Source organism: Cajanus cajan, chromosome 11, assembly GCF_000230855.2.
Source record: "Cajanus cajan strain Asha chromosome 11, NIPB_CcT2T_4, whole genome shotgun sequence".
Taxonomy (NCBI): domain Eukaryota; kingdom Viridiplantae; phylum Streptophyta; class Magnoliopsida; order Fabales; family Fabaceae; genus Cajanus; species Cajanus cajan.
The window spans coordinates 39,752,671-39,767,872 of NC_138527.1; the positions used below are offsets into that span (position 1 = coordinate 39,752,671).

The 15,202-nt window shown below is 34.3% G+C and overlaps 2 protein-coding genes across 2 annotated transcripts; one reads left to right on the forward strand and one right to left on the reverse strand.

The window, feature by feature from the left end:
* Nucleotides 1-8,924: 8,924 nt before the first annotated feature.
* Nucleotides 8,925-10,250, reverse strand: HEC1 (basic helix-loop-helix (bHLH) DNA-binding superfamily protein). Its single transcript, XM_020362741.3, has one exon. The coding sequence runs from the start codon at nucleotides 9,791-9,793 to the stop codon at nucleotides 9,056-9,058; it is 738 nt and encodes a 245-aa protein (XP_020218330.1). The 5' UTR covers nucleotides 9,794-10,250; the 3' UTR covers nucleotides 8,925-9,055.
* Nucleotides 10,251-14,219: 3,969 nt separating this feature from the next.
* Nucleotides 14,220-15,037, forward strand: RALFL34 (ralf-like 34). Its single transcript, XM_020362154.3, has one exon. The coding sequence runs from the start codon at nucleotides 14,386-14,388 to the stop codon at nucleotides 14,758-14,760; it is 375 nt and encodes a 124-aa protein (XP_020217743.2). The 5' UTR covers nucleotides 14,220-14,385; the 3' UTR covers nucleotides 14,761-15,037.
* The last annotated feature ends 165 nt before the right edge of the window (nucleotides 15,038-15,202 follow it).

A 15,202-nucleotide genomic window follows, 5' to 3' on the forward strand; every position in this document is an offset into this window, starting at 1 on the left:
TTTTACTAATTATTACATATCAAATATTTTTTAATTAATTAATTAATTTTAAAAATAATTATCACTAGACTAAAAGTTTATTTCTCTTAAATTATATAAATAAGATTGAGAAATATCAACAATACATTCTTATGATTTAGATTTTGGTGTCGATATTCAGGGTATAATGTTATATATTTATTTATTGTTTCTTGATTGGAAAATGTTTATTAAATAAAAATCTTATGTAATGGAATTCAATGCGAAACTGACAAGTAATATTAAAACATTTAACAATTCACCTACAACCAAACTACATACTGTGCTAACTCTCATTTAATATGGGTTTCATTATTAACTTTGAGTTCAACCTTCAAGAACTCGCCTCCAATAGATGTCGGCCATAGTCGGTTAATAGGGGAAAACAAAAAAACGTATTTCGTTCCGATTACTTACAGTAAGAAATTAATGAAAATTTGGTCAGAACTTGTTAAGATTTGAAGACTTTTGATGAGTAAGTTAAAGTGATTAACTGATTTATCCATGTAAGTTGATGCACTATCTCCCAACTTATTTGATTAAAATTATGACAAAAATAAAATTTTAGTTAAACACCACTATCAAGTTTTAAAATTTGATATCTTTCTAAAAATTAACTAGGTTTCTGACCATTTTTTTATTGGACCAGTCAACGATTACTTAATTATTTGAAAAACCACAATTTCAAATTTGGCAAACTTGAGTACTTAATTATTTGATGAGGGCAAAGCGTTATTTGAGATTGAGAGCTAAACATTTTATCCAAACAACATATGTGAATCAATTTTATTGTTACCGCAGTGGAGATGTCTCGGCCCCAGATTCTAAGTGTTTTGGAGATTCCATGTGTATTCGGTTGTCAGTATTGTCACTGAGTACGTGCAACAGGATATAATTCAGTCTTGACAGCACCTTCACCATAGTTTTTGTTAAGAAATCTGATTCAAATTCTCCATTTACTGTATAAATAGTAACTGACTCTGTTTGTACGTTGATATAATTACTGCTGCTATTCAGTGTATAATAGAATCATTTTTTACTTTACGTTTTTCTCGGGTATTCTCTCTCTCGTGTGTGGGTAAGTGGCTTTGCTCTAACAAACTGGTATCCAGAGCATAGGTTCCGATTAAGGGATTTTTTGAGACACGATGGGTTCAACTAGTACGAATTTTCCGGCAAACCTTCCCGTTCTCAATGGAAAGAACTGGGATCGGTGGCGTGTGCAGATGAAGGCGATTCTGGGTTATCAAGAGGTTGCAGAAATCGTCGAAGAAGGCTATCCAACGCTCACCAAAGACTCGACAGATGCACAGAAGGCGCTTTACAGAGAAAATAAAAAGAAAGATTGTAAAGCAACCTTCTTGATTCATCAATGTGTTGATGAGGCACACTTTGAGAAGATTGCAGGTGCTGCAACTTCGCAAGAAGCGTGGAAGATTCTGGAGAAATGCAGTGAAGGAGCAGAGCAATTGAAGAAGGTGAGATTGCAGACGATGAGGCGTCAATACGAATTGATGCAAATGGAGAATAATGAAAAGATAGCTGAGTTCTTCAACAGAATCATCACCCACACGAATGCTATGAAGAACTGTGGAGAGAAAATCACAGATCAAACAATCGTAGAAAAGATTCTGAGAACACTCGATCCCAAATTTGACCACATTGTTGTGGCCATTGAAGAATCAAAGAAGCTCGAGGAATTGAAGGTAGAGGAACTTCAAGGTTCTCTTGAGGCACATGAGCAGAGACTCATTGAAAGAAGTTCAGTGAAGTCTGATGATCATCAAGCACTGCAAGCTCAAACCTCAAAGAAAGGACGTTATAATTCCAAAGGAAACTTCAAAGGACGAGGCCGTGGGAAAGGTTTCAGAGGTGGCTTTGAAAGAAACAATCAAAGCCAAGATCAAGGAAAGATTGACCAAGATCAACCAGAAAGCTCAAACAGAAAAGGAAATTTCAGTAATTGGCGAGGAGGAAAAAAAAAGGTTATTGATAGAAAAAGAATTAAATGCTTTAACTGTAACCGAATTGGACATTTTTCTGCAGAATGTGAAGCTGCACCAGGTCGGACAGATCAACGAGGAAGTCAATCACATAGTGATTATCAAGCACACATGGCCAAAGAAGAGAGCGAAGCAAATTCTGAAGAACAACCTCTAATGTTGATGATGATCACCAATCCGGAATCTCATAAAAATGAAACTTGGTACATAGATTCTGGGTGTTCAAATCATATGACAGGGTATCGTGATTGGCTTGTTAATTTTGATGCAAAGAAGAAGAGCACAGTGAGATTCGCAGACAATAGAGTCATTCAGGCTGAGGGTACTGGAAATGTGTTAGTCACAAGGCAAGATGGAAGACAAGCAGTGATTGCAGATGTGCTTTATGTTCCTGGAATGAAGAGCAACTTTATCAGTATGGGACAACTCTTGGAGAAAGGCTTCTCAATGAACATGGTCTGTGGTTTTTTGGAAATTTATGACACAACCAAGAGAATGATCATGAAAGCCCCTCTAGCCAAGAACAGAACCTTCAAGGTAAGCCTAAATACCGTTGAATCTCAATGTCTTTCCGCTGCTACGTTGTCAGATGATGCATGGTTATGGCACCTCAGACTGGGCCACTTAAATTTTAGAGATATGAGTCTCTTGAAATCCAAGGAAATGTTGACTGGTCTTCCTTCTATCAAAATTCCCAAGAAGGTATGTGATAGTTGCTTAATCAGCAAACAACCTAGAAAATCCTTTAGCAATTTTACTACTTCTAAGGCTAGTAAAATACTGCATGTTGTTTACTCAGACGTTTGTGGGCCTATTGACACTCCATCATTAGGTGGAAATAGATATTTTGTTTCTTTTGTTGATGACCTGAGCAGGAAGGTATGGCTCTACCTAATCAAAGCCAAGAGTGATGTGTTCAGCATCTTTAAAGATTTCAAGGCTTTGGTGGAGAAGCAATCTGAAAAATGCATCAAAATTTTGAGGACAGATGGTGGAGGAGAATTCACATCTGGAGAATTTGAAGGTTTCTGCAAGGAGCATGGTATAGTTCATGAAGTAACTGCTCCTTACACTCCCCAACACAATGGCATTGCAGAAAGGAGAAACAGAACAATCTTGAACATGGTCAGAAGTATGCTTAAAGAGAAGAATCTTCCTCATAGTTTCTGGGGTGAAGCAGCCATGACAGCTGTGTATGTTCTGAATAGGTGCCCAACCAAGAGACTTGACTCCATGGTTCCAGAGGAGGCCTGGTCAGGAAACAAACCGTCAGTCAAGCATTTTAGGATTTTTGGATCCTTATGTTACAGGCATGTTCCTGATCAGAGGAGAAAGAAGTTGGATGACAAGAGTGAGCCAATGATTTTTGTTGGATACAACCCTACAGGTTCTTACAAGTTGTACAATCCAAAAACAAAACAAGTTCTCTTCAGCAGAGACGTTTATTTTGATGAGTCTAATTCATGGAGCGAGTCGCAGTCAAAACTTGAAACAGTTTCAAAATTACAGTTTGACTGGGAAGAAAATAACTCAATAGGGGAAATTACTCAGGAGACAATGAATGATGTATCTCCAACAGTGGAAAACAGACCGACGAGGAACAGAAATTTTCCCTCAAGACTCTCAGATTATCAAGTTTATCCTGACAATGCTATCTCAGTTGATGGTGATCTAGTTCAGCACCTGGCACTCATGGCTGATGTGGAACCTATCAGTCTTGATGAAGCTATCACTAGCAAAGAGTGGAGATCAGCTATGGAAGAAGAATTGAGGAGCATTGAGAAGAATCATACCTGGGAAATGGTAGAATTACCACAGAACAAGACCCCTATTGATGTTAAATGGGTTTTCAAAATTAAGCTCAAACCAGATGGCTCAGTTGCTAAGCACAAGGCTAGATTGGTAGCAAAAGGTTTCATGCAGAGGGAAGGAATAGATTACTCAGAGGTGTTTGCTCCCGTAGCTAGATTGGAAACTGTGAGGCTGATTGTTGCTTTGGCTAGTTGGAGGAATTGGAAGTTATGGCAGCTGGATGTCAAGTCAGCGTTTCTCAATGGACCACTTGATGAAGACGTGTTCATTGTACAACCTCCTGGCTTCATAAGTAAAGGGAATGGACAGAAGGTTCTGAAGTTAAGGAAGGCCCTATATGGCCTAAAACAGGCACCGAGAGCGTGGAATAAAAGGGTTGACACTTTCCTCCATAGTGTTGGTTTTCAGAAATGCTCTGTTGAGCATGGAGTTTATGTTAAGATGGTGAGTTCCACTAAAATTCTTATTATTTGCCTATATGTGGATGACTTACTGATTACTGGTAATAGTTCTGCTGACATTGAGTCACTCAAGCAAAGTTTGAAGAAGGAATTTGAAATGACAGACTTGGGAATCCTATCATATTTTCTGGGATTAGAGTTTGCTTATACTGAGAAGGGAATCTTTATGCATCAGAAGAAGTATATTTCAGAGGTACTAAAGAGGTTCAATATGATGGGGTGTAATCCTGCAGAAACTCCGGCAGAGATCAATGGGAAACTTACAAGAAGTGAGAATGAGGCTTCAGTTGATGGAACCCTGTTCAGGCAGATTGTTGGTAGCCTGAGGTTCATTTGTCATAGTAGACCAGAAATTGCTTTTAGTGTTGGGCTTGTAAGTAGGTTCATGAATGACCCTAGACAACCACATTTGGTAGCTGCCAAGAGAATCTTGAGATATCTAAAAGGAACTTTGGGATATGGAATTATGTTTTCTCATCAAACCAAGGAAGATGATGGTCTGCGTCTTGTGGCTTATTCTGATTCCGACTGGTGTGGTGATTTGGTTGATAGAAGAAGCACTATGGGACAAGTCTTCCTATTGTCTGGATCTCCTATATCTTGGAGCTCAAAGAAGCAAACAGTGGTGGCACTATCAACTTGTGAAGCAGAATACATTGCAGCATGTTCAGCTGCTTGTCAAGCACTATGGTTGTCTTCCTTGCTCAGTGAATTAAAGGTGTCGGTTGATAGTGGTGTTGAATTGCTTGTGGATAGTAAATCAGCTATAGACTTGGCCAAGAATCCAGTATCTCACGGCAGAAGCAAGCATATAGATACCAAGTATCATTTTCTCAGGGATCAGGTAAGCAAGGGTAGAATTAAATTGAAGCATTGCAGAACAGAAGTGCAACTAGCGGACATAATGACTAAGTCATTGAAGATCGAAAGGTTTAGGGAGTTGAGAGAATCTTTGGGTGTATTTTGTTTGTAAGCTTTTGAATCAAAGGGGGGTGTTAAGAAATCTGATTCAAATTCTCCATTTACTGTATAAATAGTAACTGACTCTGTTTGTACGTTGATATAATTACTGCTGCTATTCAGTGTATAATAGAATCATTTTTTACTTTACGTTTTTCTCGGGTATTCTCTCTCTCGTGTGTGGGTAAGTGGCTTTGCTCTAACAGTTTTCACGGAGAGTAATGCTAGGTCATTATGAAATAATATAAATTATTCAACAGAACCTGGTAACATATTTCTCTCACTTCATGTGAAAATATAGACATAATATATATTGTTTCACTCTAAATACTTGCTAATTTAAATATCGATGTTCTTTTTTAGATATAATCCACTTGATCTTTGAAAGTTGAGGATCGAACACTATTCATCAAAAACTTCTTACATCAAGTTTTAAGGAAGAACAATTACTAATTGTTCTTACACGAATCAGGTTGGATTTCCAACTCGGGTAAGTCGTCTTTCCTGTTCTGGTCTAGCCGAGATTGTATGAGGTCGGTTGCTGTGGTGAGTCTCCTCTTTCTAGTCTTCCTTCTCGAACGTCTTGGATATACCTGCAAAAAGGACTCCAACGATCAAGTTAGTCTTTCCTTCATTGTCTATTCTCATACTTATCATTTACTTGGGTTGTGCGATTTTCCGATATAACTGCTATAACGATTGTCCGAGGTGAGTTAACTACAGTTAGGTTGGTTATTATTGTCACGTGTTATATATATTTGATGTTGTTTATATATTGAGATATCGGTCTTATTGACCTCGAGGTTTAAGTCAACTTATATATATAATCGATATATTACACTATGATCTCGGTCCTACTTCGGGAGTAATATACTAATCAAACACCTTATAGTTGACTTTATCAAATTATTTTAATATTTAAAAATATTAAAAAGATAAAAGTATACGATAAACAACTTGTTAAAGAAAAGTGTGATTATAAATAAACTGAATGCATTATTTTTTAAAATAAATTCAATTGATAAATATTAGGCTTAATTTTTTTTTCTTTTCAAGTATAATAATTATATAATTTTAATCTCTTAATTTTAGTTAAATAATTTTAGTTTTTATAATATTATAATCGTATATTTTAATCTTTTAAATATCATAATTATATAAGTTTTTACTTATTTAAGTTATATATATTAAAAATTTTAGTAAAAAAAAATATCACTTAATATATGAATAAAAATTATAATATATAAACTTTAAATAGGTCAAAATTGTATAATCATAATATTATTGAAGAATTAAAATTATACAATTATAATATTTAAGGGATTAAAATTATTTAATTAAAATCTTATAAATCAAAATCACATAATTATAATATAAAAAAATAAAAAAATTAAATTAAATATAAATTTATTAAAATATTTTTATCAAATTATATTTGATGCCCTTAATTATATTTAAATCTTAGATTTGATAAAAATATAATAATTTTAATATAATCAAAATTTTGAGAGATTAATTTTCAACGAAAATAATAGATACTTCTATTAATATATGATTAAAAAAATTATCCAAGCAAATTGATATTATTAAAATTCGGAAATTTAAAGTTGAGATTCTTTTAATAATACTTTTATAATTTAATCACCAAGCTTTTGATTTATGAAGTTCTACTACTGCTGATTGTCATTGAGAATATAACCAGATAGATAAGGAAATAAATGCTAAAGCTGTACTAGTGTCTGAAATTTTCTTGCATTTCCACGATAGTTGGTGGCTGCAACATTTGAATGAATTCTCACTGGCCTTTTCTTTTTTCTTTCTTGACCATTAAATGCAAGAATCTAATATCTAATATAGTATTATATATAGCGGTATCAATTTGAATGCAATGTCGGTATACATCCCACAAGGAACAATGAAACTTATCCTATTCCATCAGGTGAGTTACAGGTAGAGGTAGAGGTAGAGATGATAGTCTAACATCAACGACGTGTACAGTTTGCATAAATAATTATACAGTGTAATTTTTAGAACATTTATGGATTAAAGTATTTAGAATATTATGAAATAAAATATGCAGAATGAAGTATATATAAAATAAGAAATGGAAAGTGAAACGGAATACGATAAGGAATGTGTCAGAGGAGGATACAATGCACTATAGAGAAGGTGGGAAGGTGCAGAGATAATGCATATGCTGATAGCAAGGTGCTTTAGTTTTATTCACTAATGGATAATAATTTTAAATCCTATCTCATAGCATGCATGGGTCCCTACTCGACTATACCACATGCCCCGAATTCGCTAGTCACTTCTCCACAGTTTTCTCACCTTTTTCATATTTTTTTTTTTTACCATACCTGTAGTATGAAATGTTTACAGTTTATTGATAATCATCTTTTGTTGTAGAATGTGATTTCTAATAAAATCTTTTCTTTCCATATGTTTTTTTTTCATGTACAAAATCCAAACCTAAAACTTTATTTAGAGAAGCCTAAACTTTTACTCATAAACTCCTCACTACCTAATGTAAATTTTTATCATATATGTCAAGTAAGAAAAAATTGGGACATTTGTGAGGCATGATCCTTGAGACACGAACAACCAAATTATTCGACCTTGCTGCGGGAGGCAACCTACTTCGGTTAACCTTATGGGCCCTTAATTTTCTTCTCTAGAAGACCTGTATGGCCCGAGTCATTAGTATGTGGGTAAGTCAAAGAGACGCAAGAAACATATAATAATATGAATAATACTATATATACAACAATTTATATAACATTATTTTTATGTTTATTTTTCTTTCTGTTTAATATTTCTCTCTTTTAATATTAAATAAAGTGATAGAAAAAATATTTTTTCATATAACTAAATTTATAATAAATAAATTTTATTTATTATAAAATAAATTACATTTTAATATGCGTAAAATAACAAATAATTAAAATAAAGAATTTTAAACATATGGGTTGCAATGTGTTTAAAGAATTTTTTGTGATAAATAATTTATATTGTAATGAATTTCTTTTACATATAAAGAATAAAATAATTTTAGATTTAATTTTATATCTCAATAGTACTCTTTGTAAAATAAAGAATAAATGTTTACTCTACATAACTATTATGTATGAATAAAAAAAGAGTTGTTCTCATTTAAAATTAGCATTTTGTATTGAGAGAAAGAAAATAGAAATTTAATTGAAAATAGTAATAATGACTGGTTGCATTGGATGCCAAATGAAGAATAGGGAAGTGAGTATGCATGCATGCATGCTGCAGGCTGTTTGCACCGTGTCGTGGGTCAGCAAGGTTAAATGTGAAATGGCCTAATATCTGAAAACTACTGGCCCATTAGAGTTAACCATATTTAAAAGACAAAAACAACACTGCGTCCGTATATATTTATATATGGGTCAAACTTTTGCTTTATATATCATACTCATTCGAACACTCTAGATCACCCATTAGATTTGCTTCTTATTATTCAAACATTTTACTCTGACATTCATTCTGATCGGAATAGGATTGAAAATTTATTAGGCCGTTGAGTCAATCAGTAAACACTCATTATAAAAATAAAATAAAAAATGAAGAAAGTATTCATTCATATTAATTATTTCCCCTTTTAGGATGGAAAAGAGAAATAGAAAATTCTGGAAACAATGGCAAGTACACGGAAAAATTAAGAGTCTTTATAATTCCATGCACGATCACAAAACCATGAAGATCAATACACCGCATATATATAATTAATCGATTTTCATAAATTTTTCATGCATGTATGAAGCAAAGAAAGAGTTGTCAAGTGAGCATTTGTTTAGAAGCTGCAGAAGGCGTGATTTGACACGGTTGGCAACTCTTGACAAAAGCAGAATAATTAACGTTGTTGGCGTTGGACACAGTGGTAGCAGGGAATCCGACAATGTTCAAGGGTCTACTCGCCCCTGCTTGTTCCAGCGTCTGCACTTGTTTCTTCAAGAACTTGACGTAGTGTATGGCTTCATCAAGCATGGAAGCCGTGTCCATTTTGGTACCACCAGGAACTAATCTCTGAAGGATCCTTATTCTCTCGCTAATCCTCTCTCTTCTGTGCCTCGCCGCCACGCTCTGCGGGTCCTTGGAAATCTTCACGTTCCGTCTCTTGGGTGGCTTGATGGATTCCGGGTCTATGTGAATAGGTTGCATAACCGCTACGCGGAAAATCATCTCCCTCATGGCCGCCACAGAGTTTTTCTTCTCCGAAAATGAAGGGTTGGGTTGAAGAGGAGGTGTCATGGGTTGTTGGAGAAGGAAGTTAGAGGAAGAGGGTGGCGTGTTGATGAAAGTGGGCGATGGAGTTATGACGTTTGGGTTAGAGAAGACGGGAAGAGTGGTGGTGGAGGTTAAGAAGTCGGTTTCTGGGTGGAGGAGAGTAGTACTAGTAGTGTTGTGGTTATAAAAAGGTTCACATAATTCAGGGAACTTTTGATCCATTTGCATGATCATCATCATGTCCATGCTGGTGTCACTGGTAGAAGTTTTGAGAATGTCCACGTCCATGAGCGTGAGACAAGGGGGAGTGGAAGAGAGAAAAGTTGGGAGCAGAGTATGGGAAGGGAGAGGAAGCTGAGGAGGGTTTGCACTTTGCACTTTGCAGTAGAGAGAGAATAATATATAAAGCAGTGCAGATTATTATCTGTGTAACCGACCAATGTAGCAGGAAATGGAAGGCCTTTTTATAGCAAGTTGAGAATGAGAGAAATGTTATTTAATTTTATCTATTTATGGAAGGAAATGTGGAAAAAATGTAATCTATGATGCATTGGAGAGCGCCCATGACGTGTGGGCCGGGGTGGATTCGCACCGTTGATGTGAAGGGTGGAAGATGGAAGCATTTAAGATCGGATGGTTGAGAATGAGAGAAGGAAAGGGACCACAACGGTAGGGTTGAATGGTGCAAGATGCATGAACCAGGTTAGGCTCAATTCCTTCTAATATGCCATGAAGTTTTAACTCACTTGATTTACCAGGTAGCCCCAGTGTCACATGACATTTGTCAGAGAGAAGGTAGCTTAATTACCTGATCCCTGGCAGAGATAAGAGCGTGGACCCGACTATATATGCTTAATGCATTGCGGAAAGAAAAAACGATCCAAAAAGAAAAGGGTGTCAACTGTGGAGTTATCAATTATCACCGCACTTTAAGCAAGTCCAGTGCAGAATTGAACGGTTATCGAGGTGTGTAGTAACTGCAGGCAGCAGCAACACCCTCCTCCTTCACTCTTCACCACTAAACCTCTCCCTCAACCTACCAGCAGTCTTCCACGCTAGTACCTGTTTATCTCTAAAGTGTAGCTTGTGTTAACGAATATCTAATAATAAACAAGGTATATGTTTGTAAATTATTGTGGCGTTTCACAACTTACACTTGTTTTTATATATGATGATTTTTTAAACAATATATAATTATGATTAATCAAATTTATTAAAATTAATCTAAATTTTTTGTTATAGTGTATTCAAGTGTAAGCATGAATATATAAGATGTATCTATTGTAATGTTTTTTTTTTTCTTTACCTAGAAATGAGAAGAGTAAATATTTACTATCTGTGACTCTTTTTTTTGGACAATTAGATACTCTTTCAAGGTATATATAATTAATCATGTATCTTTAAGACCTTTATATATATAGACTATACACTATAAGTATAACACTCATGTCTCCCTGAATCTACTGTGGTTAATTAAACACACTATTCAAACAATATTGTGTGCTTGATTTAAATTTTACAATTAAATATCCTATAACCGATAAAGAAGGGAGAAATTTGCTGAATAGGATGCTTATATACCCAACCACTGTTACTAAAGGTGGAGGCACCCGTAGCTTTAAAAAGATTCGCATATCTAATAATAATACTCTCTATGATCTATATAAACTATAATCTTAGCTTCTCTGTTGCAGGGACCCATTCTAAAGTGGGAGATATTGCCATGTTTGAAGCCAGGCAAATTTAGAAACTCAGAAAGAAGCGTGCAAAAATTAAGACTCTAGTGTTTTGTCACATATAAAAAGAAGAGCAGATAAGAAGATAAGCTGTTTAATTATGTTGCAGAAAAAGTGGTCCCTGTTACTGCTTCTTTTGTTTTTTATAGATTCATTCATCTTATTTGCATGTATTTTTTAATACAATGAAAATAACAAAAATAATTAATATTTTTTTTTTTATTTTTTTAACATATAGAGAGATACAAACAAAAGATGTAGAAGCTAATGAGATTATGTAAGGAATAGCATCCGCCCATCTATTTAAATAATTTAAAATTTAATATACATAATCATACGTTAAGATAATAGTTAAAACGCGACAATATTAAACATAATTTTCAGCAGAAGTGCGTAAAAGAGTGGCTTTTGTTTTCATGTGAGTGTTGTTTATATTTAAATATATCTGGTGGGAAATGAAAATGAAATGAAATCATGATATCGATGATCGGAGGCATTTTGTAATTGACAAATAGTAAACAGATAAGTGAGTGAGAGCGACTGATCTGAACAAAGAGATATCTATTCAAGTCCGCTGCTTGGAGCATATGCCCTCGATCAACTTATATACATTTACTGTTAAAGAATTAAGTACAGTTTTCGTGTTTTAAATATTATAATCGTCTAGTTTTGACTTGCAACTTCTAATAATGTAAATCAGATCTCTAAATATTGAAATGCTGTGATTATTTAGTAAATTTTACTGATTTATTTGAATGATGACATAACAAATATAACGAGTTACTTAATACGTTAATTATTCCCTAATTTCTAAACTACTGTAACTTCCTTTCACATTTTTATTAGTTTTCTCAAAAATACCATTTTTCAACAACACAGAACATATATATCAACATAGAAATCTTTCGAAAATTAGTTTCTCCCTTTTAAGAGGCTATGGAGTGAAAAGGCAGAAAAGATTTTAATACGAGAATGTGTGATTAGGTTGACTTGATTCGTATTGTAAAAAGAATTTAAAAAAATACAAAACAGAACAAATCGTTCATGATTGAATTTTAATATTAACAGTCTATTACTTTTAATCTTAATTCGATAATTATTATTATTTGTCTTCTTGATAATTTTTTTTCTCGTTTGATCATCTCCTATCATATGAGAGTGAACTTTTGATATAAAAACACATTAATACTTGGCTTATTTAAAAATATATATTTTATTATATATGTATTTGTTTTATAATTTCGATGTAGATATAGTTTTCTTTTATAATATTTTCTCATTCAACTACTATTTAATTATATTTTTTTAAAAGAAAAATGATTTTCTCCCTAATTAATTATTAAATGGAAAAAATAAGACTCAAATTGATGTATATCTAAAGTATACATAAATACAAATATATTTATAAAAATTAAAATGATATAATACATGTGTGAATATAAAATTATTAAAATATATATGTATCTTATATGTTTTTAAATATAAATACTAACATATTATATAAAATTATAAAACGCAATAATTTTAAAAAAGAATAATCTAAAATCACGGTTCAATCTAAAATTTAATCCTAACTGAATTTAAAAATTATGAAGGAGCATAGATCAATATGTTATATTGTAAAAAACTAGGTTTGGTTTTGAATAGTAAAATTATTAAATTACGAAATAAATAAAGTTTATATTCACCAAATAAAATTATTCTAATTAAATTATGAAATAAATAAAGTTTATATTAACTACATAAAATAAAAATAATGTTATATACGGATAAAATAAATATAGAATAACTTATAATCATTACGCAATGCATCTATTAAGACTACAATTAACAAATCATGTTATTGTTAGAATAAAGATCGTATCTAGAAAGAACGTTAAGAATTTGACTTGCATTCCTTACATGGTTGTTTCCATCTTAATCTATGCTATCATTATACACAAGACTCGAGGAAAATTACTAGCTAATGTTGAGTTATATATGCCTAAGTGACTGAGTCAATGTTATTCATGGTCACTTTCTTTTTTTGGAAATTGTATTTTTGTTTTTGTTGAAAGGGTTAATATTGACAAAGAGGGAAAAACATTAAACTAAAGTTTAGTATATGAGTCACGGCCCATAGCAGAATCTATTCGGCCTGCATTCTATGAGAGTTTTGGACCTTATGAAAGGAGGGCCATTTTCTAACCTGGTCCATGTAATTTTCAGGCTTAAAAATACAGGTCTGGTTCCATTCTTGTGTATTGTTTGTTGGGCCACTCTGTAGGAGTCTATGTCTCTCTGTTTAAGCCTCTAGTAGTCTGTGTCTGGTCGTTCTGTTGACCAAAAGAAGAATAACAAAAGGAATCGTTGCTGTCTGCCGCACCTTTTCACGCTGAATTTTTTACATTAACAATTTTTTTATTATCCAAATGCAAAAATAAAAGTTGAAGCTTTACAATAAAACAGATAGGGGGGTGTCACAATAAGCATTATTCTTTTTTGTGCTGAATAAAAGATAGAGAGGATTATGTACTAAAAAAATGGTAAGAAAGCTTATAAATTGAATCCTACACTCTAGTCTCCGACCCATGCTTACTCTCCGCATAAAGTTATATTTTGAATAACATTTGACCATGGAACATATTTAAACTCCACACTTTATACTTTATAGCATAACTAACAATATTAATATATTTTTCCCCCACGATTTATTGTGTTGGTTTTTTTAGGTTTGGTCATGGTAAGTTTTAAGGGTAGGAGTAGGACATTGGATTAGAATCCAGCGAGGGATATTGGGTGCGTGATTAGATTTAAAATGAGCGTTGATCCCATTTATTGAGGGAGAGATATTGTAGGATGCATTTGATTAGAAATTGATGTATAAAATTAAAAGCAGAGTGGTTCCCCACCGTGGGATGTGATGGAACGCAATCTATGGGAAGATGAATGAAGCAAAAGGAGGTGGGAGAGAATAATTGAAATAGGTGGGCATTGATGAGGCACAGCTGTAAACCAGCTTTGGCGCTAACATCATGTGACTCTCTGTCTCTTGTCCCCTCTTCACTCTTCACTCCTCATGGCTCACACACCCTAACGAGTATAACTCACCCTCACACTCATTCTCACTCTCACTCTCACTCTCACTCTCACTCTCTTCTTCCAATGGCGTCTTCCCTCTCTCTTCTCACCCTCGCCCTCTTCTTCCTCTGCATTTCCCTCGGCGCCCGGGCGCACATGGAGGAGACAACCTTAAATCTCATGTCGGACGCCTTGGACTGGCCTACCACAATGTCGCTCTACGATGATGACGTGGACCAAGACACCGAAGAGGAGGACGTGGAAAACGGTTTCAGCCGGAGATCCTTGTTCTGGCGGAGAATGAAGTACTACATATCCTACGGTGCTCTCTCCGCTAACAGAATCCCCTGCCCCCCTCGCTCCGGCAGATCTTACTACACGCACAACTGCTACAAGGCCAGAGGCCCCGTTCACCCTTACTCCCGGGGATGCTCCGTCATCACGCGCTGCCGGAGATGATCGCCCACGCGCCTCAGATCCCCACTCGTAATTGCCGTTTACACTCTTGTACTGTCGTTTCCTTACGTTTTCTGGATTTTGAAGCGTCCTTCAGTGTGCTTGCGCAGATGGATCTCCTTCTCCTTTCTGTTGCCTCATATTTATTCCATTGTATAAACTCAAGAGTAATCATCACATTGCAACTGCATGCCCAAATGTGCTTTCTACACTCGTTGCAATTTATGTATGCTGTTTCATTTCTTTTTTCCCTTTATTATGGATCCTCATGTTTCTCTTACTATTACAAGTACAACTGAAAGGGGATGATACAGTATAATTCAAAACATAAAATCATAATTAATTTATGGAGTGGTGGAGAAGTAGAGATGAACAACATATTAAGAGTCCGTTAGAGAGGATGATTCAATTCTGTTCAACAGCAATCACGCTTTGTTCGGTAGTA

Bases quoted from the DNA above. Each gene is read 5' to 3' on its own strand.
- HEC1 (XM_020362741.3), bottom strand. From the start codon at position 9,793: ATGGACGTGGACATTCTCAAAACTTCTACCAGTGACACCAGCATGGAC.
- RALFL34 (XM_020362154.3), top strand. From the start codon at position 14,386: ATGGCGTCTTCCCTCTCTCTTCTCACCCTCGCCCTCTTCTTCCTCTGC.